The 27249-nt window shown below is 37.6% G+C and overlaps 2 protein-coding genes across 5 annotated transcripts in view; both read left to right on the top strand.

The window, feature by feature from the left end:
• The first annotated feature begins 997 nt into the window (after positions 1-997).
• On the top strand, positions 998-21994 carry LOC136825459 (uncharacterized). Its single transcript, XM_067081933.1, has 10 exons — positions 998-1304; positions 5219-5287; positions 5494-5627; positions 5821-6021; positions 6144-6501; positions 6816-7210; positions 7331-9940; positions 10558-10833; positions 11209-11333; positions 11478-21994. Exons 1-10 carry the CDS (start codon positions 1253-1255, stop codon positions 21721-21723), a joined length of 14466 nt encoding a protein of 4821 aa, XP_066938034.1. The 5' UTR covers positions 998-1252; the 3' UTR covers positions 21724-21994.
• Positions 21995-23953: 1959 nt separating this feature from the next.
• The window catches only part of LOC136825457 (coiled-coil domain-containing protein 9-like), a 74355-nt gene continuing 71059 nt past the window's right edge, over positions 23954-27249 (top strand). For 2 of the 4 annotated variants that reach the window (XM_067081930.1, XM_067081929.1), the window contains exon 1: positions 24465-24598. In XM_067081930.1, the coding sequence (XP_066938031.1) occupies positions 24467-24598 (132 nt within the window). In that variant the 5' untranslated portion in view covers positions 24465-24466. Of the gene's footprint in view, positions 24178-24464; positions 24599-24774; positions 24917-27249 lie in introns of those variants that run through there. The other 2 variants (XM_067081928.1, XM_067081932.1) reach the window with 2 other exon arrangements.

Below are 27249 nucleotides of genomic sequence, written 5' to 3'. Positions count from 1 at the left end.
GACTTTCAGGTCTATCTTTGCTATGTAGGTATTTCTGTAACTAAAATAAGGTGACCACATGAAATTATAACTTACCTGCATGTCGTTGGGCACCTTACCCGATATGTGTTAGATTCGTCGTTTATTCATGTACACACACCAAGATAGTGTGCCTGTAGGTAGATAGACTGATAGACAAATACACCACAGGCAATGAGGGTATACATGTGTAAGGAGATAAGAAGACATGCTAGTAAAACTCACAAACATTGATATATATATATATATATATATATATATATATATATATATATATATATATACATATACATATGCATACATACAAACATAAGCGCATTCATGCTTATTGATGCTTTCTTGACCAGTATTTCCTAATGCTTATTGATGCTTTCTTGACCAGTATTTCTTAATGTTTATTGATACTTTCTTGACCAGTATTTCCTAATGCTTAGTGATACTTTCTTGACCACTATTTCCTAATGCTTATTGATGCTTTCTTGACCAGTATTTCCTAATGTTTATTGATGCTTTCTTGACCAGTATTTCTTAATGCTTATTGATACTCTCTTGACCACTATTTCCTAATGCTTATTGATACTTTCTTGACCAGTATTTCCTAATGCTTATTGATGCTTTCTTGACCAGTATTTCCTGATTGAAAAAGCATTAACGAATGGCACATCAGTTACTGAATATGTCGTGAGGATCTATAAATCATTGACAGTCCTGAAACAAGACGACCAGTTGAAAGAAAACTATGAAACTGCATTTTTTAAAACTTATATTGGTGTTAACCACGCGATGAACATATGCCTTACAAGATACATATACATGAATTGCACATGAGTTGCAATGCTAGGTATTCGTTATCAACTTCTCTCGTTTTCTTCCCTTCTGTACTTGCGAGCAGCTACGTAATGCCCCGTCAAGACGAGGCTTGATCTAAGTGCGTATGATATTTTATCTCGGCCTTTTGATTAACCTCTCTGGGTCTACTGAGCTTCTCCAGATAGTATCATGACCAACTTGGCCGTCCCAAATTTCTCGGCGAACGAAAGATAATCGAGAAATAACAGATTGCTCTTAAGGGCGAATATCGCCCGCCCCTGACACTTGGTGACGAGGGTCACTGGACCTTACCCTCCGAGCTGAAACCGATCGTCTGGCTTCGGTATAAAAGCCCTCCCCAACAGGCATCGGTAGCCAGTGGAGCTCCGACTAGACCTGTCAAGTGACAGCGTGAGTCGCCGAGATGCGCACCACTTTATTATTCCTTGTGGCTTTGGCCGCCTCAGCTCTAGCAGGTAAAAATCACTTTGGTTTTCTGTCGACAAAAGTGCCATTCCGGAGTTTCGGTTAACTCGGGACCCAGGATTTCGGTTGCGGGAAAGTTAAAGTTTATGGACGACTGTTGATGGTTTTGAAAATTTAATGTTATTTTAGTGCATGCTGTATGTTGCAGTTACAGCTATATAAAAAAAATTTTCTTAGTTTCCTTGGTCTCCATCGAGTTACTTGAGAATTTTAATTCATGAACATTTTCTTTATAATTTAAAAGTGTACGATATTATTTATAACTATCTACATACGTATTCGCCTTTTCCCCCTTTCTCTTTCATTCGTTATCCAAACATATAGTTTGTCAATAATTTTGCGCTATTTTTTTATTTATACTTTCAAATTTTAAGCTGCAAATAACCCATTCATATCGAATTCTCTGTACTTTTCGAATAACTGACAACGAGAAGGAACTGCACATTGCATAGTATAATTGCTCCTATCCTGACCCGGATTCGAACCACGCCTTTCATGTGTTTGGGCTAAGGCGACAGTGACTTCATGCACTCAGCATGCATGTGTCCAGCTACATCTATTATTTTTATTCGACAGTATTTTTGTTGTCTCTCTCTCGGCCGGGCAACTAGTTTTATTCTTTCCCACTTAATTTTTTGGAAATTGTTACCATGATGAAATTAGAAACCTGTACAAAGGTATTTTAGTTTTTGGAATTCAATGAGTAGCTTTCCCTGCTCATAGTCAGCATCAATGACCCACGGAGTTGTGACGCCAGATCACTTCCAATAAATCAAATATCGCTTCCAGTTTGCCTTGAGTTTGTACCTTCAGCCCCCAGCAGCGTCTTCCACCCTTTCCCTTTGGTCTGGTCCCACTTAACTGTCCACCTTCTCGAATTTTAGAATGTGACTTGGCTTCAGTTTTCACTTTTCTTTGAAGAAAGAGTCCACATAAAAACGCTTGACTCTGGTTCAACTCTCCTTAAGTAACTTCTTAATCATAATCATAATAATGATAGTCATTTTAATTGTTACGAGAGTTATAAAATGACAAAAAAAATTATTTATGCTGATTATTAAAACTATATAATTCGCAAATTTTTCGAAGCTTGTTACAATTTATCATCATTGAGTGCTTTGTCATAAATTTTGAACCCCTGTCAGTCATATTTTTTCTCAGCGTACACTAATCATTTCGTAATATCTGCATTTCTCTTTACGTGTTCCATTGTTATCCTTTTGACCTTCGTTATGAAGAGCCGTTTTATTCCCTGTCAACATAGCCTATTTAGGTTACCGAACTTACGGCTTTTGATTATTTTCAATTTCGGTGTAGGACCAGCTTGGCCGTTCCGCTAGTTTCCATAAAAGTTTGGCACAACTTGTAAAATGATTTATTTATCAGATTGCATCATCATTCTATTTATTCGGGCTTTGGGATCCTTTGATATGTGATGGAATATGTCTAGGATGAGAATTTTTCCCTAAAAGCTCTTCAAATGCTTATTGATACTTTCTTGATCCGTATTTCCTAATGCTTATTGATGCTTTCTTGACCAGTATTTCCTAATGCTTATTGATACCTTCTTGACCAGTATTTCCTAATGCTTATTGATGCTTTCTTGACCAGTATTTCTTAATGTTTATTGATACTTTCTTGACCAGTATTTCCTAATGCTTAGTGATACTTTCTTGACCACTATTTCCTAATAATTATTGATGCTTTCTTGACCAGTATTTCCTAATGCTTATTGATGCTTTCTTGACCAGTATTTCCTGATTGAAAAAGCATTAACGAATGGCACATCAGTTACTGAATATGTCGTGAGGATCTATAAATCACGCATTTTTAAAAACGGCTAAATACCAGGTCTGATTTAAACATCCAGGGCAAAATTTCCTGAAGTTGAAATCAGTCAGTGGGCCTAATCTTTTTCGGGCCTCTATTGGACTTTGTATTCTTTATCTTCTCACTAAGCTGGATATTTAGTTCTGTTTTATCCCAGTCAAGCTCAACCTCAAGAAATTACCTTAAGATGTCTTGAAACGAGTTAATGGATCTGTTTATTTATTCTATCCACTTACACCTTTCTCTCTCTCTCTCTCTCTCTCTCTCTCTCTCTCTCTCTCTCTCTCTCTCTCTCTCTCTCCAAGCTTTCTTCTTTCCCAATTACATTCATCTTCACAAAAACGAAAAATTGCAGGGTATACTGAATTCTCTCCCACACTTCTTAGATGCCTAGATCATTTCATGACTTGGAAACCTTTTCTTAACAAATTTCTTGACAATTTTCTTTACATTATTTGTCACAAAAAAATTCACAAATTTATGTTACGCTCTTCTGGCCATTAGTAAAACAATAATTAAATGTTTTTCACTTTATACGTATATAATACATATATATATATATATATATATATATATATATATATATATATATATATATATATATATGTTTCACTATTGAAAATGAGAGCATAACATAATTTAGGAAAATTAGTAAGTAGAATTCAACCTGTTCATATCCTTCAGATTTCTCTCTCTCTCTCTCTCTCTCTCTCTCTCTCTCTCTCTCTCTCTCTCTCTCTCTCTCTCACACACACACACACACACACACACACACACACACACACACACACACATATATATATATATATATATATATATATATATATATATATATATATATATATATATATATATATATATATATTTATATACATATATGTAAATTTATATATATATATATATATATATATATATATATATATATATATAAAGTAATATATTGCGTCTTACTGCGCATTTATATGAAGTGGATTCGTTACCGAGCGGAGAGTGATTGGGAAAAGATAAGTTCTCTATTTAATCATCCGGGGGTACTCGTGATCTCAAGATAATCTGATAAACTCAACAGAGGTCAGAGCATAACAACAAGATAAAAGGAAGCCGTGAATAGAAGCACTTACAAATTTAAACATTTACTTACGAGATTAATTCATATTTACGAGACACTTGCTTAAGTACATACTTGCATACGTGTATATGTGATCATACGTTCGCTCTGTACTGTGAGGGCAAGGAACTATTTGCATTATAAGTATGTGAATTCATACATACATACATACATACATACATACATACATATATATATATATATATTATATATATATATATATATATATATATATATATATATATATATATATATATATATATATATATTTATATATATATACATATATATATGAGTGTGTGTACTTATATATGCTAGTAACGATATCCCCTTTTTCCAGTTATCAATTATTTCTGAAAAATAATTTTCAAAAACTGTAATTACCTCCATATGAATGACTTGCCATGTAATGACATTTTGCATGATTGTCTATTCATTGCGTGCTAATGATTTTCATAAATTCTTTTTCAATAACTCACCACGAGGAGAGTAGGTCCCAAGAAATCCTCGTTCTGAATTTTTGCTTTCTTTCGTTGTGCAAAGAAATTTAACGCACTGCCTACCCCGGTCTCGTTCACGCTGACCCGTAGCTTGACGGTATTGCGGAAACTGTTGTTGAATAACATCTTTTATTCTTAAAAAAAATGAGTTCTGAAATCTAGCTTGAGTTCACGATGACGTGACCTAACACACCTGGCCCCTTCCGTTCATCCTGGAAATTCATAAATCCATAATGTGGTTGTTTACAGTGCAGGTTACTTCAAGTATTCCATGGCGTATTTTACTACTACAACAGTACTTTGCGCCATATTTATTTTGCATGTTCGTGTGTGTGTGTGTGTGTGTGTGTGTGTGTGTGTGTGTGTATACAAGCTGGTTTTTCTGGTGCTTCACCATGAGCATTGTTACGTTTCTTTCTGACAGTTATTTCTGAGGTTAAATAGTCGAAATTTTCCTCTGTTTCAGGACCAGCTGGTCAACGGAATACTTGCGCCACCCACTGCAAACCTTCAGATACCTTCGCTTACGAAAATGGTAAGAGCATGAGCACAGATGTAATGCAGTACGATGGATATAATCTCTACATACATTCTTTTACGAAAACTTTGTTTGAAAATTTAGTAGTAGAAGAACTTAAAGTAATTTTACCCATTTTATACTGTCATCTTGATGCTCTATATCCTGTATCTCGCGGGTAACACTCGAGTAGATAAGATACTTGTCATCTCTGAATTTCTCAGGCAAAAGCTACACCTATGAATATTCTGTAACGACTTCGACTCGACTTCTGGGAGCCTTCGACGATGACGCGCAGATGCACATTACTGCCAAGGCCCAGATAGATGTTACCTCCCCTTGTGAATATGTGCTGAGGGTTAGTTAATGCTTCCAGTATGCACGTTTTCAGTCAAGGCTTGTTAGTCGCTGTTATGGGAAACAGTTCCCAGTTGCAGTAAATATGACAGGAAATGCTGCATTCACGTTGAGAATGAAATGAAACTGGTATAGATACAGTGTATATAAACGACTGAAATACTAATATTAACACACATTATATTTTTTTTCAGCTCACGGAAGTGCAGCTTCAAAACTCGATTCACAATGCCGAGTTCAGCGAAGCCATCATGAAGAACCCTCTCAGGTTCTCCTTCCAAGATGGCGTCGTCGAGAGCTTGTGCAGTGAAGTGGCTGAACCCACCTGGGTTTTGAACTTCAAGAGAGGTCTTCTGTCTACCTTCCAAAATTCCATGAACAACATCAATCATGGCGTAAGAGGACTTTAAAAATTTTTAAAATATATAAAAAAGTCAATAATATTTATTCATAATAACAGGATTTATAAAAGAAAAAAACTAGAGTCGCATAAGGTCTAAAATTCTGTCTTCTGCAGGAGGGACAAGAAACCGACGTCGCCGGCATGTGTATTACTCAATACAGTGTGACTTCGGAGGGCAATGTCATCTCAACTGAGAGAGTAAAGGATCTAACTTCTTGTGCTAAGAGGCCTGACATGAATACTTATATGATGTCCACTACCTACGCCACAGATTCGCCTGTTCAGAGTTTGCCGATCTTCAAGAGTACCAACAAGTGCCAGCAGAAGATAGAAGACGGAATTCTGAAGGAGGCCATCTGTGAAGATACCCACAAATTCAGGCCTTTCTCAAGCGAAGAAGGTGGAGCCATTACAAAGGCAACAGCCACCATGCGTCTGCTGTCCCTCGAGGACTTGACAGTCATGATTCCAGGTAAGCGCTTACAGTTAAAATTATTTTCCTCTTATCATTTTGAGAGACATAGCTTCAGCATCATACCAACATAAGTATTTTTTTTTAATTAAAGGGTTTTGATATTTTGGGAAAACTGTATCCCTAGACCTAGAAATCTTACAACAGACAAGCCCCTCTTTTCAGTAAAAAAACAGATAATTACTTCATGATGCAAGCAATCATAATGTGAAATGGATGGAAATTTAAAAGATGTGAATTCAACCCACACACCTATAGATTATGATAAGAATGATGATAATCACCTTTTTATATTTTCTTCTACTTCTTCACAGACACCCAGTTCCTCAGGAAATCTCTTATTTTTGACGAAGAAATCTCCGAAACATCTGAACCTAAGGTTGAGATCGTAGCAAACATTTTGAACGACCTTGAAGTTGCTTCTCAGGAAGAAATTGGACCTGAAGTCCCTGCACTTTTCTCGAACTTGGTTGCATCCCTGAAATCCCTCGACTATTCTCAGATGAGCAACATTTACAGCAAGGTCCAAGAGCCACGTGTCAAGAAATTCTTGGTTGATGCCATGCCTTTGGTTGGAACAGCAAGTGCTGCTGGAACCCTCCGAGACATGTTTGTGAATGGTGAACTGACAGAAATTGAGACAGACCTTTGGTTTACATCATTGGCATTTTTGAAGAACCCCAGCCCTGAAATATTCACAGCCATTGCAGTAAGTACCCTTACTATAAATCTAATTTGCCAATACAAATTCTTTTTCTTTGTTGTGATCATATATATCTATTCCACTGGATGAAGATTATAATTCTCTTTTTATTTTACCATTTCACAGCCTCTTTTGGAAGAGACCCCTAGCCAGAAAGCAATGCTTGGAACTTCCGCCCTGATCAACAATTACTGTAAACTCCACGGTGATTGTGAATCTGAGACCGGCATTATTCAGGTTCTAAGAAGGATTGAAGCCCAGCTTGGATCAAGCTGCCGTGCAACAAATGAAGTAGAAAAGAATAAGATCTTGGTTGCCCTTAAATCCCTGGGAAATGCCGGCCGATGGATAAATGCCAACACAGTCTTGAAACGCTGTTTCACTGAAGAAGAAAATGACATGGAGATCCGAGTGGCTGCTCTTGAAGCCTGGAGACACACCCCTTGTGAATATGATAGATCTAGCGTTCAGGCTGCATTCCAAGATGAAAAGCAAGACTCTGAGGTGCGCATTGCTGCATACCTTGCACTTATGTCTTGCCCAACTCAGGAAATCATTAATACAGTTAAGGACAGGCTTACATCAGAGGGAATAAACCAGGTTACTTCATTTGTCTGGACACACATGACTAATCTGCAAGAGTCTGCTTCTCCTGAAAAGCAATGGCTGCATGACATGATTGGTGAAGAACTATTGCAGCTTAAATACAACAAAGAAGCTTTGAAATTCTCTCGTAATTATGAATCTTCTTTCTTCATGAATGAACTGAATTTGGGTGCAACAGTTGAAAGTAACATGATCTTCTCAGGCAAATCCTATTTGCCAAGATCTGCCATGTTAAACCTAACATTGGATCTCTTTGGAGAATCAATCAACTTCTTTGAAGTTGGAGGTAGAATCGAAGGATTTGAAACATACGTAGAACGATTCTTTGGCCCCAATGGATATTTCCATGAAGAGACAATTGAAGCTATCCTAAAGAATATGAGAGAACAAAAGACAGACTACGAAGCAACAACCCTAGAGGGAATCCTGGATAAGGCTACTGATGAAGCAGAAGGCTCATACTACATGAGGGTGTTTGGCAATGAACTTCATTACCATCATTTCCGTGGCCTAGAAAATTTCATGGAAACATCTGGTACAACTAACCCCTTGGAATTCTTGATGGACATGGCACGCAAAGGAAATGTTGACTACAGCAAGTCCTACCAAATGTTTGACACTCACTATATCATCCCCACAGCAAGTGGTTTGCCTCTTGCAGTCACAGCTAAGGGAACTGCAACACTTGGTATCCAAATTAATGGCAAATTCAACATTCAGAACATGAAGAATGTTGATATCGAAGGTCACATCAATCCTTCTGCTGCTGTGGAAATCGATGGCCTGATGGCAGTAGATGCTCATGTCACACGCACTGGATTGAAGATCAAATCTAACCTCCATACTTCCACTTTCTTAGATGGCAAAATAAAAATAAACAAAGGTAAGGTGATTGACATTGCATTCAACATTCCTAAGGAAAAGGTAGAAGTAATTAATGTTCAAACTAAATTCTTCTATCTAGAAAATGATGAAGAGACAGAGAAGGGTATTGAAAATAAGATGGGTCATGAAAGCTGCACCTCAGGAATTACTGGAATGGCACTCTGTGGAGAATTCAGTTACACGCCAAAATCAGAAATTAGCCCTGCTTTCCCATTTGCTGGGCCTTTTGGCACACACGTTTACCTGAAGAAGATGGACACACACACAGGATATGTTCTGCAATTCAAGAACGCAAAAAATGAAATCTACCTCTTAGCTGACACACCAGGATCTCAGTCCAACCACAAAATTGAAATGAGTCTCAAAAAATCAAATAATGCTGTTGCTTTAGATATCCAAACGCCTTTCAAATCCATTCAGGGTAATGGAGAATATACTTGGCAGAAGAACAACAAGAATGCTAAACTGACCTTGACACTTGATGGAGAACAATATGGCATGGATGCTTCTCTGATCACAGACAGCAAAGCCAGAAAGGTAGAGCCACTCTTTGTCCTGACAGCTGCAAGCGGTACTCTAGTGAACCTTAAAGGCTTGTTTGAAATGACAGGGAAATCAGCTGAAGGTAATCTAGAATTGAAAACACCCTATTTTGAAACTGAAATCAAGAGCATTTTCAACTATGACACAAAGGGACTTATTTCGCTGACAACAGATGCAGATTACACCTTAGGAGGTGGAGAAAAACAAACAATTCACCAACTGTTCCTCATCAAAAAGGAGATCTCTGACGTTACTGGTACATACACACTTAACTTTGACTTCATTCCCTCCGAGTTTTCAGCCATCTCAACAAGTCTCAACTACCAGGCCATTGTGAAACGCTTAGGGGAAATAGAGGGCACAGGAAAACTAGTGTTTGGCCCAGCAACTTGGGAAGCTGCACACTCTTGGCTCTTAACCAGTGAAAGTGGACTATGGAAGCTTGACTTTAATCTAGGCCTTAAATGCCCTCAACGTGGAGTTGATTATCTTGCATCCACTAATCTATCCTTCAACCAGAATGATATTCAGGGTAACGTACTTCTTCGCACCGTCCCTGGAAAGGATCTGTCCCTCAGCACATCACTTAGCAGAAACGAAGATACTGAGCTTAAAGGAAATATTGCAGTTCAAGTTGGAGACTTAAAGGCTGCCTCTGAAGTTACGTACTCCAAGCTTTCTTCTGAACATCATAAGATCCAGGTAATCACTTAGCCTATTCTCAAGTAGTTTTTAAAACCAAAAAGACTAAATTCATGACCAGCTCTTCTAAAATCAGTATCTTGATATTTCCTGTCTTCATAGTGCCTAATCATTTGGGAATTGTCCTGTACTCGCTTTTTTCTCTAAATAAATAAACGGGTTAATAGCCAAATACAACATAAATAAACATACACTCACTCACACAGACACAGACATACGCATAACACACATTTTATATATATATATATATATATATATATATATATATATATATATATATATATATATATATATATATATATATATATATATATATATATATATATATATATATATAATATATATATATATATATATATATATATATATATATATATATATATATATATATATATATATATATATACACACATATATATATATATATATATAGTATATATATATATATATATATATATATATATATATATATATATATATATAAGGAACAAAAATACATTAGCAATAAGCATTCATTAGATACAATAGCTAGACTATAAGATACATGACAATCCATTCAATCTCTGCGTGAGGTTTATTTAGCTGTGAAACATCACCAAATATACTTGGATTTCCAGTTGATAACCAAGATTCGTGATGAAACCTGGATGTTGGAGGGAGCATTCGAAAACAAGTCAACAAGTGGAAAAATCAACGCAGTTCTGTCTGGCATCTACAAGTGCAGTGGTTATGACATTAACACCAACTTCGGCATTTATGCTGATACTGAAAAGGCATCAGTGGATATGACTACCAAAGTTAATGGCCGTGATTACACTGCCAAGATCGAGGGCTCTTCTTCTTCTCTGCTGATCGATGTTAACATCATTAAACACGTCGTGCTGAACACACAGGTAACTAGTAGAATATTATTGTATTTTTCTATCCATTCAAAAGAGTTTGGGTGAGAAAGGCCAGAAGATTAAATGATTCCAGGATACATTTTGGGTGTCTTGAATTCGCTGTTCCTTGCATATTTTCATATTCTATGAACAGGTGGGAAGAGTGGCATATTCTGTTCCTCTGTATACAGTGCTTCCAAAGCTTATATATCAAGAACTACCTTTATAGATGAATTACAGTAATGATAGCTCAAAACGACCCCTTTTTTTTCATTTTTGTAGCTGTTTTGATGGGTGTCATATTCTTGAAATTTTACTTCTTAGCCTCACAAGTGTCCTCTGGCCTACGAATTTCACGGTACCTCTTTTATATTGAATCATATACAGGTAACCTCAACCGATGACGTTGCAAAGCTGATTGTCAGTGCAGAATGGGATAAAGATGTAGATCCTACAAAGGCTCTTACTATTGCTGGAGAAGTATCACCAAGCACAATTCACCTAAACCTTAAGTAAGTATGATTTTTTAAAGCTTATATTTTGTCTAGTAATTTGTTATGATAACGCAAACTTACTGTAATTGTTTAAACACAGCCAATTTTTCTCATCCATTTTATCTAAGTATTGAATGATTAATTCCATACATATACTTCCAGGTTTTTGGAAAAAGAATACCTCTTGTCCAGCAAGCTGGAATCTAATGGAGTGCAATTAGAGGCTAAATGGGATGCAGACCAAAGAATCCTATGCACAGTCACCTATAAACTTGGGAAGCCCATTTCTTTAGGTGCTACTCTGCTCACTCCATTCCCAGGCTGGGAAAAACAAGATGTAACTTTCAATCTTTCCCTTGACGAAAACAATGTTGACAGCCGGCTCATTGTGACCTGGAAAAATTCCGAGTTGGTCAGTTTGTCTGTTAATGCCAATCTGCAACCAGGAGCATTGACAAATGCGCTGAAAGCTGCCATACTATTCAGCAGTAGCTTGACTGACTTTGAGCGTGTTAGTTTCACAGTGGAACACAGCATGGTTAATGCCAGAATCAGTAGCAAAATTGAGGGCAACTGGAATGAAAAACAGCTGAAAGGTAACTTCGAATTAGTTCCAACTGAAGATGGCATTGAAGGGCATCTAAGCCTTACTGCACCATTTATGGAGAGGATTCTAATCAATATGAAACATAGCCTCACTGAACAAGTCTTGGATTCCGTCACTGAAATGAAATTTGGAGAGGAGACTTTAATAGCTTCTGCCAAGGGACACATTGTCATTACTCAAGTCCATGATGTCGCTGTGGTATTAAAGATTGACTCCTCCTTACCAGTTGTTCCAGTAATCAATACTAATGTCAACTACAACAACGATGGATCACTTCTGAAACTTACAGTAGAGGGGAAAATGGGTGATCAGAAAATGATGCTTGACCTGAATGGTAGCATAGTGAAAGAGGACACAACAAATATTAAAGGAGATCTTAGATTCATAACACCATTCACCTATCCTCTAACAGCATCAGTCAAACATCAGCATACTGACAATGCCTTTACCTCAGAATTGGAAATGTCCCGCATCTGGTCAACCTTTGGAAACCTGAAAGTACATGCTGAGGGACAAATGACCTCTAAGAATGATATCAAACTGAGTGCATATCTGAGCAGCCCTGATAATAAGGCTTCCTTGACTTTCAATCACAAAGTGGCAGAGAGACATATGCTTTCTTCCGTCTCATTCTTGCTCAACGGAGAAACCATTAAAGGATCTGTTAGTGGTGTCGTTGATGAAGCATCCAACTTGGTAGATCTAGAAGCAGAAGTCACTTCAACATTATCTGAAATTGATGATATCAAGATGAAAGTTAAAAGTCAGAAGACAGACAATACAAGAACCTCAAATGTCACCTTGATCAAAGGAAGCAAATCTATTACCATTGCTCATGTTATCTCTGTACAAGATCTTCTAAACTGGGAGAATTCCTTCAACGTCAATGGATTATACATACTGACAAACAAGCAGACTCACGCAGGTACTAAATATACCCACGAATTCCAGCTTGCTCTGGATTCTCAGGAAATTTTAGGGGCTTTTGAGTTTGATAAGAAATCCACTGGAGATTTTTGTGAAGTAGACACTAAGTTGAGACTTGTTTCTCCATGGACAGAAGATATAAAAGGTGAGCTCCAACTCAAGTATAATGATGTTGAATACAACCCTGTGATTATCATCGAATACTCTCCCGGACAAAAGGTAGAACTCAGCAATACAATCAAAATCAATGATGCTTTCTATTATTTGGAAACTTCTTTGGTCACTCCATTCTGGGACCCATTAGGTTTGAAACTTAATGTGGATTTCAAGCCAAGGCCAGCAGTTACTCTAGTCATAATGAAAGGCAGTGCCAAGACCACAATTGATATCAGTGGAAGTTTGGAATCAAAGAAATTGGAAGGCCAGTTGGAAATTATTTCCAGTTACTTGACTTACCCATTCTCCATGGAGGTGACTTATGACACCAGTGCTGAGCAAAAGACTGCCCATCTTGGTGTTGTTTATGACAAGAAGTATGAAATTAAGGGTGTCATTTCTGGAAGTGCTAAGGCTGCAAAATGGGTCTTGACTACAGATTTACCATTTGAAACCATTCAGCATTTGCAGTTTAGTGGTGGATATAACATCATGAAAATGCCTCTGTCAACAAATACTGTGTTTATCCTTGATACCAAGAAATATGAACTAGAAGTAAATGTTGACTTTGACAGTTTCACTGTCGACTTTGCTGCAGATGGCAACAAAGGAAAGTTCTCTGGAAACTGGTTCTATAGCATGGACAAAGCTAATGTAAACATAATCTTCGAATCCCCATTGGCAATTTTGGACAGTTTCTCAGTTGAAGGAATGTATGACCTTGTCAGTGAAAAGAAAGTTAGCATCAAATTTACCAAGGGAGCCCAAGAACTCAGTGTAAATGGAAAATTAGAAAATGAAACCCTTCTTGTTAATGCTGTAACTCCATTCAGAGACTGGGAAAACCTAGAGGCCTCATTTTTCATTTCTGAGTCAGCAATTACTGCATTTGCTAGGAAGAACGAAGCAAAAATTGAAATCAATGGTACTTTGCATGTGAAACCTGGAAAGGGTAAGATTAACCTGATCATAAGCTTACCTTTTGCTGAACTGAAGCAAGTATCTATTGATCTGTCTTACTTATTGAGAGGCCCTACAAAAACTGTGCAATTAAAATCCACATTTGGCACACAGCAAATTTTGTTGGATGGATCTATAGACATTACTAACATCCTTTCACCAGAAATGAAGTTGGATATTGCAACACCATTTGAAATGGTCAATAAACTTGGAGGATTGGTCAAGTGGAATTTTGAAACAGCTACCAAAACTGCAATAGTAAATATCTACCACAATGACAACAGATATTCCTGGGAATTGGAAGCAACAGCTGATAGTCTTCTAAAAGGTAGTGCAAAGACTAAACTGCAAACTCCCTTCTCTGGCTGGACCCTTTGCATATTTGAAGGAAACTTCGATTTTTCATCATTGCCATTCAAATTTACTTTCACATGTGAAAAAGAAGGTCATGTGAAAACTTTCAATGGGTTACTTACCTTCAACAACAGCGAATTTTCTGCAGAGCTTGACACCCCTATTCCTGAGTGGGAGAAAATCGTGATCAGTGGTAGCTACACCTTAACAGAAGATCATCTAACCTTCTCTTCTGGTATTACCAAGAGTGCTGATAATTATGCTTTAACTGGTAATATTCTTTTCAATTCACTGAAGCCTAAACTGAACATAAGTCTGAAGACTCCCATTACTTATGCCTCAAACATTGATTTCACCCTAGATGCTGACTTGATTGACAATGAAAAGAAATTCCTTGTGTCATTAAACATTGATGAAACCTTGTACTCTTTGGAAATTAATGGCCAATATCTTCAAAAACAAGGATACCTTAAGGTTCAGTTGCAATCTCCTATTCCTGGTTTCAAAACATTGGAACTGTTTACAAAAATTAACTTCACTGGAGACATCAAGGTTGCTGAACTTGATATAAAGAAAGAAGGACAAACTCAACATATTTCCATTGCTGCTCAAGTCAATGACAATAACATTAGAGCTGAAATCCAGACACCATTTGTTGGATTTGAGAGCTTAGAAATCCAAGGAGACTATATTGTACGCAATGGAGAGCACGTCATAGAAGCCTCTTACATAAAGAATTTGCAGAAGTATGCTGTCAAAGGAACTTTATCAATAAATGACATGTCTGCAACATTGAAAATATCAACTCCCATTGAAACAATGAAAAACATTGAAATTAAGGCAAATTTCTCATTATTAAATGATGGATTTAATGGTTCTCTACACTTTGAAAAAGACCAGGAGTTCTTTGAACTGAAAAGCACAGTTGGAATGAGTCTCTTAAAGTCTAACATAATTGTGTCCTTTGAAACCCCAGTTTCTGGATGGAGAAAATTACTGCTTGATGCCAAGTATGATGTACAATCAGAAAAGAAATCAGCATCAATAACAGTGGAAAAGGATTCAGTTGTCAAGAAGATTAGTGTTGAAGGAAGCTTTACTCTCAGGTCTGGCCTGTTTAAGGTTGAAACACCTGTAGAAGGATTTAGTGTCTTTGGAGCAGAATATGAGCTGAACATGAATGAAGAAAAGAATCAGCTTCATGCATCTGTGAAGATCTACAATGAAGGAAAGGAATGGACTTTTATCGCACAGGGAGAATACTATTCAGACAGGATTATGATTAAGTTCCAGACCCCATTTGAAGGTTTCAATACTATTGCTGCAGAAGGAAGTATCAACTTTGATTCAAGAGCAGGCAAAGTTCTCGTTGAATTTGGTACTTATAAGTTTACAGTGGATTTATCATATGCTACTGACAATCTCCTCTTCAAAATAACAACACCATTTGAAGAACTAAAGGTTATGTTGCTTGAGGCTAAATACACATGGTCGGAAGCCCTTAAAGATGTTACCATCAGCCTCACTTACAATGAAATGCAAAACACTTTGCATGGCGTTTTAAGCCTTTCAAAGGAGTCATCTGAAATTCTTGTAAAAGTTGTCTCTCCATTCCAGGGACTTGGTGAAATCTCAGTGAATGCTAAATATGATGTGAATAACAGGGATGAATTAATGTTTGTTCAAGTCATTACAAGCACCCAAACATATGCTTTCAAAATGGGTGGTTACATTGAAGAAAAAGTTGCTGCTTTAACTTTGGAATTGAATACACCCTTCGAAGGACTGCAGAATGTTAAGTTTTCTGTGAAACTTGACTTAACTAGTGAGGATAAGCATTTGGAAATCATTATGGATAAAGACAGCGATGTAAAAGCGATTATTATCTCTGGAAAACTGATTGGAGAAATGGTAGATTTCAATCTCAAGAGTCCTTTCGCAGGTTTCCATGACTTTAAGATGTTTGGAGCTTTGAACAGACCTAAGAGATCGCTGGAATTCCAGATGATGAGTGACGACAGCGCTGCCACATTTGCTGCCAATTTTAATTCACTGTCAATGGAGGTAAAAACACCTTTTGCTGCAGCCAACCAGATTAAATGGGAAGTTGTAAAAGTTGATGAAAACACAATAAAAGCTGAATGGAGAAGAAATGACAACTATGTCACACTGTTCATTGAGAAACAAGGGAGGAAGTCTGCCTTCAATTTAAAAGTGGAGAGTTCGTTCCAAGGATGGGAATTACTTGCACTTGCTGGACAGCTTGATCAAGACACTGTTAGTGGATATATCCGTGGTCAGCTCAATGAAGACAAAATGTCTGTGTCTGGATCAGGACAATTTGAAACAAAGGGGGCTCTTAACTTGAATATTCAAACTCCTTATGACAATTACAAATCTGTGGAAGTTACTTTAGAGTATAACATAAGGAAGAAAACAGCAAAGTTAGAAGCATCATCATCCTCCTCAGGCTTCCATTTCATTCTTGAGCGTGGTAGGAGTGGGGTGATAAACCATCACTCTATTTTCCCTCATCATGAACAGCCAACAGAAATATCCTTGAACCTTGGTTTATACAATGGAAAGGCTACCATTACATCCCGCTTCCCACTCCTTAGAACTTACTATCAGGAATACAATGCTAATATTGGACCAGATATTAAAATAGATCATATCATAAAGTGGAATGACCTCGAAGTTTTTAAGTTTGACCTTGTTCGTGAAGGAGCCAACAAGAAACTCGATTTAGAAGTGCATTTCCGCAGGACTGGTCATCACACAACTATTGAACTGCATCGTGATGGATATTCTTCTTTAAATTTCCTTGCTCGCCGGGATGACAAAGAATTCACAATTAACGTGCAAGGTAGTGGAAACCTCCCTACTCAAGGTACATTGGATATTGACATCAACAATTCATTTAGGGAGGTACCAAGAAATATCAAGGCAACTGCAACTATTGATGTTCAGCCAGGTGCATCAAGGAAAAATATCAAGTTGGAAGTTGTTCCTTCCAGAGGAAGGCTTTACATTTTTGATCTTCACTATTCTATGGATATCTCCAACCCAAAACAGGGTGATTTCACCTTATCGATTACCACTCCAGACAGAATGGCTGCTCCATGGAAAAATGTTTCAGGAAGCTGGAATTTGGAAGATCAGAGCAATACCAACATCAGATTTAAAATGGGTGACATTGAATACACTGCACAAGGAATGCTTACTCTCCGTGAATCTACCTTGGTGCTGATTCCATCTGACTCCAGTGCAGAAAACATATTCCTCCAGTGGGTTTTTAAACGGGATGGTAATGACAGAGATTACTTCGTAAAGATTGGAAGAGAATCTAAATACCAGATGTTACAGCTCAAGGGAACTATTCTTGATTACACTCATGTTGATGTGGAGGGAGCCATCAAAAATAGGTTTATGGAACACGAGTTGCATTTTAAAACAAAGTGGGATAAACAGGCTGACGGCACTGTGCATGGCGAGGGATCTTTTGAATACGGAAAGTACAATAGTGAGCATACTGTGAAGTTCCTTCGGGATGCATCAAGAAGAAGCGCAACATTTGAAGCCTCAGGAACCTCCAACATTCCCAATTACGAAAGAGTCTCACTCTCAGGAAGCTATGATTTCAATGGAAAGGTCGTCATCAATGCTCTCATTTTTGCAAATGATCGTGAATCCAAAATTGAAGTAAATTTCACAGACCTGAATCCAACGCAATCACGCAATACCATAAACATAAACATCCCTCTCCTAAAATCATATGGTCAAATGGAACTTACTCTGAGTCATGACTTCAGACAAACCACGTCAAAATCATTCTCTGCAATTGCAAGATTTGCAGATAGAGAGGCCTACTTAAAGGCGAACTGGAACAGGAGTCCAAACTTTGAAACCTTACAGGGCAATGTTGACATAAAATCCAAATTAGTTGGTGAAGTACATGTTGTTTTGAACTTTGACATTTCAAATATTTCCGACGCTCATGCTGAAGCAACATACACAAGGGTAACACCAGGAGGACAAACAAAGAATGCAAGTCTTAAGTGGACTCGTAAACAAACGCCAGAACAACTAAACACTGAACTTATTGTTGATACACCTTTTAACTTTTTGAAACATGGACGGATATTTGTAAATGCTGACTTCAGCAAATTATTCAAAATATCATCTGGCATTGACTACAATGAAAAACACATTACTTTTGACCTTGATGTCAACAAGAAGAGTATCACTGGCAAAATTACCACTCCTTTCCAGAATTTTGAGCTAATTGATGGATCACTGACATACAACCTAGGTGGGAAAACCAAGACAGTGCAGTTAGCTTATGAAAGAGGCGATAGAAAAGTTAACCTTGACTTCGTACTAAATGTTAAACCAAAGAAGGAAGGAGACTTTGATTTAACTCTGACAACACCATTTGATTTTGTTAAAAACCTTCATATAGATGGAAAATGGAGCAAAAAGAATGCTGCTATCAATTATCAAAGAAATGATATAGTTTTGAACTTCCAGGGCAAGGCTGAAGTAAAAGCTGATAAGTCCTCTTTCGATCTTTCCTTCGTTCCCCCTAGTGGAAACCCAATAAGGGTTGCTGGTTCCTATGATGTTGAAGAACTAATAGAAGGTACTGGCTCGAGCGAGAAACAGATCGCCAGTTTTGAAATAGAATTTGATGGCAATCGTCTCAGTTTCAATGTTAATGGTTTCCGGAATACTGAAAGGGTTTACATTGAAATTGATGGCAAGACTACTTTCGCAAACATTAATAATTTCCACTTGAAAGTAGATACTCAGCTATCAACTGATCATCGTGAAGGTAATTTTGAAGTTGGTGTCAATGACTTTGAACTGAAGATTGACAATCACTTTGAGAGGAAAGGAAGTGAAGGCTATTACTTTAAAAGTCATATAGAAAGTACTCTCACTCCCTTGCCTGCATTGATCTTTGGCATAGGACACACTGGAGAAGAGAGAATTATTACCATTGGCTATGGTGAGGACAAGGAAATCACATTTTCCATTAAAGGAAAGGACAATTTCGAATCTGGATTTTCTGGTTATGTTGACATACCAAACTTTGGATACGAAGGTGTTAAATACGAAGTAGAATACAACTTTGCAAACAGCAACGAGATTCACATTGACATTGAAGCCGAACTGGGAGGTGAAGGAGAAATTGAGGCTCGTATAATCTATAATGCTGAAGGACTTCAAGCTCGGCTGAATTCTCTAAGAACTGGTGCACACAGTCTGCGTGTCCGTCGATCTATTTCATCTGATGGATTCTTTGCTGAGGCTGGCATCGATGACTACAACCTGAAACTCCGAGGTGGCTTTGACAATGATGATACCAAAAAGGGCGTCCTATTAGAAGGAGAGGTCTTTGGCAGGACATTTGCAATTGATGCATTATTACAATCCGAGGGTTTAAGATACACAGAGGGAAAACTTATCATTAAAACACCCTTCCAGGGTTGGGAAACAATTGGAGGTCTCTTCACCTGGGCATTTGTAGATAACAAAATTATATCTCACGCTGAAGTGATGCTTCCGTCTGAGGTTAACCCCAAAATAACAGGTGAAATTAACCTAAACCTTGACAAGAAAGTAGATGGATATGTGAAACTAGACCTGTTTGGTGAGGAATTCACCCTGAAAAGTAACTTGGTAGGTACAAGACTTGATGGATTCAAAGGCATCATTGAGATCTATACACCATTCCATTATCTTTCATATGGCAGTGTCAGTGGAAATTTGAAAGCATTATCAGGATTCGTAGAAACAAATCTCAAAATTGATTTCCCACTTGCAACACATGAAGTGAGTGTGAACTACAAGAATGAAATGGATAAGGTAACATGCAGTCTTGACCTTCAGTCAACCCTTCTTGAGCGTACTTTAAGCATTGGTATGGAACTGGATAGAACCAACCCTATTGCAGCTATCGCACATCTAACTGTTAACAATAATAAAATATCTGTAGAATACACAATGCAAAACAACCACTTCTTGGTGAGTGTTGACTCTCTGATACTGGATGTTCCTCGCAAATTTTCTCTTGAAACAAAATATGAATCGCTGGACAGTTTAGAAGGCACCGTTATTGTTATTCTTGCTGATGAAACCCATAAAATGCATGGAGGCATGAATGCAGCATCCGACCGAGTCCAAGGAACCATTGAAGTTGAATCTAGCCTAATCGAAGGTACGAGAAAGCTTTCGTTCGACGTTTCAATGCCAACACCATTCAAGCAATTTTCTGGTGTCTTTGTGTACAGCAACAAACAAAGTCATTCCATCCAGTTCAATCTTGATGTGATTTCTGGTATTCGCTCTCACCTGATAATTGACACCCCACTTTTCCCAAAAGTTGATGTTACTGTAGAACTTACTTTTGATTCTGCTAATTTCACCTTAATAACTCCTCAAGGAACTCACAAATTACTTGCTACATGGAGAGTAACAAGAAAAATGCCAATTGACTACATGGCCAATCTGGAACTGGCATCTCCCCTGCTTCCTGTAGACTATGTATTCGGCGTAGTTATTGGTGGCGACAAGGAGAAACGAACATTGCAAGCTGAACTCAATGCTGGAGGTATCAAGCACCTGCTTGAAGGATTTGTCACCATGTCTAACCAAGGAGGAAGTTTCTCACTTAACCTAGAAACACCAGTTAGTGGAATTAACAGAGCAACAGTTGAAGCTTCTGTAGAGTTTGTTCCTAAGACTCAAATTCATATCACATGCTCATTTGCCAACAAAGTTAATACATTTGATTTTAACTTTGACAAGGAGAATATGGCATTTATGTCAGCTTTAGAGTCACCCTTCATCCCTACTGGAATGCTCAAAGCGGAAGCTAAGATTACAGGTGAGATCAACAAAAATATGCAACTGAAGATAAATCTCATGAACAACGAAAACTCCATGAGTGGCGTTCTTAATACAAAAATCGCATCACCCCAGAACATCAAGGTTAACCTGAAGATTACAACACCATTCAAAGGCTACAAGAAGATGGGCTTTGCTGTCCAGTACCTGAAAAACAGTGAAGAGGTGAATGTCCTCCTGGTCGCCGAAAAACCAGTAAAATTCAACGTTGAGCTTCGCTTGGGCAACTTCCGCGAAAATATTAAAGCTGATGTTAAGTTCGATACCGAAATCAAAAGTTTCGAGGCCATTGAGGGTCACTTGCTCATACCACTGAATAGCTTCGAGCCCCGCATTTCTGCTGGCATGATGATTAACGGTGAATACTACAAGGGGCACATCGGTGTGAAAACCAAAGCTCCTTACGAGTTGACCTATGGATTACACCTGGGAAGTTTGGTCGACCAAAAATTCCATCTTAGAACCGATTCTTCTTTCCTTTTCTTTTTGTAACTCTCACTGTATGAGGATTTAAAACACTGACCCGGTCGAGTATATCCAGCTAACACGACCAACGTCAGAAATCGGGTTTCGTCGAAATGAACAAATTGTCTTTTTGATCTATTGCTATACATCTCACTAAATGTGTAAGTTCGCCTTAGCGGAAATGTCAGGTCATAGGAAATGTATCATCAGAAGTTTTAGTTATATTACTCAGCTGTATGTATATATCAATAATACCCTTTATAAAATATATTGGCAATAAAAATTAATCTATTAGTTACATTTTGTTTCATAACCAGTATCAAATGGGACACACTAGAGTCTAGACCATATTATGAATATAAACGCTTCAAAAGCCAGAACTTGTAAACATAATTATGTGCATATGCATCTGAAACAGTTTATATATATTATAATCTATACTAAAAATGAAATTAAAGAGAATAAAATATCTTAAAACAGCAATAAAGGTAATTAATACCATATGCAGAAACAGTTACCAGTAATGAAGCACAGGACATTGACCCTAAAATGACTTTTTATTACATAAATAGACCCAGCTTTGTTTTTCTCCTCGAGATATACTGGAAAAAAGCATTATTTATTATTATTATTATTATTATTATTATTATTATTATTATTATTATTATTATTATTATTGATAGTATCAATTATTTCACCTTTGAGCTGTTTATCTTCTTGCCTACATTATCAAATACGAACGTACTACCCTCTAAGTCAGCTGTCTTTATAAGCTTGACCATGATGCGTTCGGGGACACCAAATTGCAAGCTGTAGGTCAGACTTTTGCTGAAGCGAGCTGTCTGTCCAACACTGACAGCCACATCCTCCTCAAGGGAGTCTACAGTATCTCATTTAGTGGGTCATCCTCTCTATTAAATTAAATGCCCGCTTCATTTTGAAGCAGATAATCAAAGGAAGGATTTTAGTTTCATCCTAAACCATAGAAATAATTCTGTTCTACCATGGATTGAATTGAATATAGAATTTAGGCCAAAGGCCAATCACTGGGACCTATGAGGTCATTCAGCGCCGAAACGGAAACTGACAGTAAAAGGTTTGAAAGGTGTAACAGGAAGAAAAACCTCGCAGTTGCACTATGAATCAATTGTTAGGAGAGGGTGGAAAGTAAGATGGAAGAAAGAGATTATGAAAGGTTGTACAGTAAAAGAAACGAAAGGGGTTGCACTAGGGGCCAAAGGCACACTGCCAAGAACCTTGAGTAATGCCTACAGTGCAGTGCTGACAGCGACTAACCCCCTACGGAATGTTCTACTATGGAATAACCCTGAAACAGGTCCACAAGAAAATCGCAGTTCTGTGATTAGTCACTGTAGACCGCATTTGGAATTTTCTATTTTCTAAAAAAACAACTTATACACGCTCAGTTTTAAAAAACTGACTGATAAAACACTAGGAAGCACGGTTCATGGCACGATAAACTTTGTCTATATATGAACAGATGACCTTAATAGTGATTGTAACATTGATTTTGAGTTAACTTTCCCCGGTACTGTTCGATAGTTAGACCTATCTGTGTATGAGCCTGTTCACAAGTAATCAGTAAACTAATTTATCTGAAACAGAAGAAGTTTCCAAGCGTACTGAAGGATATATAAGCATCTTTAGTACATCAAAGAGTGTTTTACTCGTCAGAAAACTCCAATTCTGAGAACTTTGGAATTGGAGTTTTCATAACTTCTTGGTTTGGCCAAGAGAATTATTTGTGTTACAATATGAGACTAAGGAAGCCTCGGTAGCTCTCAGGGAAGTTCTTAAAACAAAGATCGTAGAATTATTTTTTATTTATTTATTTTTTTAGATCAAAGCAAGTGTGATTAGGCATGAAAGGTAGTATGAGGCCTGGAGTGGTCCCCGGATGCTATCAACCAACAGTGACGAACGTAGAAAATTACCATGTCATCTCTGCCGTGAAGTTACAGTAATGTGACAAGAAGATATGTGTCTGCTATAATACTACATTTACTAAGCTTGCTCGTGTAATGCATGGTTTCTGATGCTTGGTTAGGAACAGCCAAAATTTCGTTTTCTTGGCTTGACTGAAGACACTCATTTGCTAATTGGCCTGATCTTGAGGACTACATTGTGAAGGCATTCATGGTATTACCAGCGTGCTTTTACGTTTTGCAACAATTTGAAATTGCACACACACACACACCCTTCGCTCCAGCCTCCATCACACCTCACACGCCATTCGCGGTGGGGATGGGGCCACAAGGGTGCAGCTTTCCGGTTTCTGAAGGAAGCCTTAAGAGATGAGGTTCCTAGCCTTATATCTTATTCTTTTGACTCTAGCAGGCTTTGATACCTGTTTACTGCTGGGTAAACTGGTAGGCGGTAGCCTGGAAGCAATCCAACATGAATTGAATGCTGCACCACTTAGCCATAGCGCCTACTTTGGCTGATTGCACCTTATTCACGGTCCGTGGAGGGATGGTACATCCCTAAAGTAAATATATAAAATATATATATATATATATATATATATATATATATATATATATATATATATATATATATATATATATATATATATATATATATATATGTGTGTGTATGTATGTATGTATTGTGTGTGTGTATAGAGTAAAGGAGTAAAGAAGTACCTCCTCCATCTTATCAGTTAACAAATATTTCTTTTTGTTCTGTTCGAAAGCACTTGTGACAGTATCTGCACTTAAATAATTGAAAGTGGTTCACCGTTCCAGTTATGCTCTGTTGCTCACAGCCTCCTGAGGAGGACCAACTCAACTTCCCCCAACACTTGTCAGCTTCGCATCAGCTGATTGAGAGTAAACACAGCTTGCTGAGGTTCACACCCTGTGCTCATTGCAATATCATGGTAAGGCTGCATAGCGCCGTTTTCGTTTCAGGTTTAAAAGATGCTTAGACGCCTCAGGTGTTGTTTAGTAACTAATGACAGTTATAATCAAATAAAATGACTTTAAATTGACCAACATACCTTACGGTACTTTACGGAAGCCTCCGAGCCCAGGTAGAGGCTAGGATTTTTCCCTTTTGACAGTCTGTGGTCGCGATGTAGAAATCTCGAGAATCGTTTAGGCATGTTTTACGCGACTTTTGCCACGTTATCCTTAGGTTAATCAATTTTATATGGGATTATGTGCCATTTGTGTTTAAGGACCATCTATGAGATACGGTAAGTGTAGCCTAGTGCGGTACGAATCACTTGTCAAGCGTGAAAACGTGTAGGCTATCGTTAAAGAATTCAGGGGCGGCTCTTGATTCCCGGCAGTGTATTTAGCGTGTAAGAACACTTTTAATCGATTAATTTTTGTAAGACACCTAACCTTGATAGCATTTCATAGCTTAATAAACTTACGATACTTGAATACTTGCCCATGTTAATTGATAATTGATATGATAACTTGTGACAAGTCTGTTTTCAATCCTGCCAGCTCACTAAAGGGGAGTGGGAGATGGCCTGGAAAGACCTTTTGCACTGTCGTTGGGAGAAGAGTAAATTGGATGAGGACTGTGAGGCGGGAGGCTGAGATTTGGGGAGATTTGTCTAGTGAAAACTCATGAAAGATCCCCGTGGGGGTGGGGTATTGCCGTCAGTGCACCTCATGCAGTGCACTATAGGCATTGCTTAAGGTTCTTTGCAGTGTCCCTTCGTCCCCTGGCTACACCCCCTTTACATTCCCTTTATTGTACCTCTGTTCATATTCTCTTTCTGCCATCCTCCTTTCCACCTTCTAACAATTGATTCATAGTGCAACTTCGAGGTTTTCCTCCTGTTACACCTTTCAACCTTATTACTGTCAGTTTCCATTTTAGCGCTGAATGACCTCACATGTCCCAGTGCTTGGCCTCTGGCCTAAAGCCTGTATTCTATTCTATTCTGCTCATGAAAGATAATTATGAGAGGTGGGATTTCAGAGAGGCATAATGCATCCTGTGGTATAGGAGGCAATAATGACAAATTAGTTTCTCAGTAAGTGTGTAAATCATGTTTTGTGGCTCTTATCTTGTGTTTACTGTAACCTACACTATGCCTAAAGTGTTTTTTTTTTTTTTTACCATTATGAGTTTGGCAAATCACTTAATTTTAAGATTTTGATATCCCCTGTATATAATAATTAAACCATGTTTTTTAGTAGGAAAAAATAAGGAATGATTGATTGCCTTTACATGAATGGTTAAATAGACAGAGGACATAGGATAAACATGTAAAAATGTTATGGTGTATGTTTGCAATTAATCTCAGTCGTAAAGGAAAAACAATACAAAGTTAAAGTTGTGGTTCCAGTACCAGTAAATTGCAGGAATGCATCCTAACCTAACCTGTTAAAGAATACCAGGTCCTACTTGGCTGGAGAAGGTGTTTCCTTCCCTCTCCCCTCACTTTTTTTTTAAAGAATTTAGGTAGGATATATCCTCACCTAACCAAGGATGCTGGGTCTTGTCAGGTTTTGGGGTAGTTTTGGCATTCTCTGGACCCCTCCCCCCTTTAACCTTTGTAGAAAACTTAGAGGGGGTAGCTTACATCAGCACCTAACCTAACCTAGGACACTTTTATACTTGGTCTAAGGCGTGTGGAATCCTGAACCTACCTTATATATATTGAATACTTCAGTTTTTCAAGTACAGCCTTGTTTGTTTTTAAAGTTTGAATTAATACGCGGCTCCTTGGGTGGTAATAACAAAATTACTAAAGGCTCACTTATCACCTTTCCTTTGTGTTTTCATGAATTTTGAACCTACTGGATATTTTGGTGTGAGTATAGGTGTAAATATTTAAAAGAACATTTTTTCAGCAACAACTGGTTTTCTGATGATGTCTGTTAAATCTGTTTGATTAAACATGTACATTAGCACATGTGAACTATTGACAGTTCATTCATTAAGTAATAAATGTTCAGTAAAAAAAGTGTTAGGATTTACGTACTAGTTGTTCATAATATTGTTCATGACCAGCAGAAAGTGTCTTACTGAAGGCCAGCAAGGAAGGAAAAGGGGTAGGAGCCTGAAAATATGCATAAACTAGAGAATAGATAAAATCAGGTTTTATTGGCTGAAAAAAAAAGTGGCCAATCTTTTACTAAAACATGAGACATAGTTGGTATGGAGAAAGCTAATGAAAAAACAGTGCATGTGCTGTATTTGTAGCTGAAGATTCATAAAAAAACCACTCAGAAAATTTTTTAATCATTTATACATTAACTGATAAATATCTTGCTGACTGATGATATACCCCTCCTTCTGTAAGGGAAAGACACCAGAGTGGTCATCATATGACCAATGATACTAAATAATTTGGCATTCATGAGAAATGGAAATAGTATTATTGAAGCAGTATGAAAAGCACTGTATATGGTTGTAGTGTGTAACACCAGAAAATCATTCATACACAAACACACAAAAAAAGACAGGTGGGAAATCATGGCCATGGTAATTGCATGGTTTCAACCTTGCTTAACATACCTTAATTGATTATAGTGCACAGAATCTTACCAAACTGGGGCCTTT

This window comes from Macrobrachium rosenbergii, chromosome 37, assembly GCF_040412425.1.
Source record: "Macrobrachium rosenbergii isolate ZJJX-2024 chromosome 37, ASM4041242v1, whole genome shotgun sequence".
NCBI lineage: Eukaryota > Metazoa > Arthropoda > Malacostraca > Decapoda > Palaemonidae > Macrobrachium > Macrobrachium rosenbergii.
This window is presented reverse-complemented; position numbering and strand designations above follow the sequence as displayed.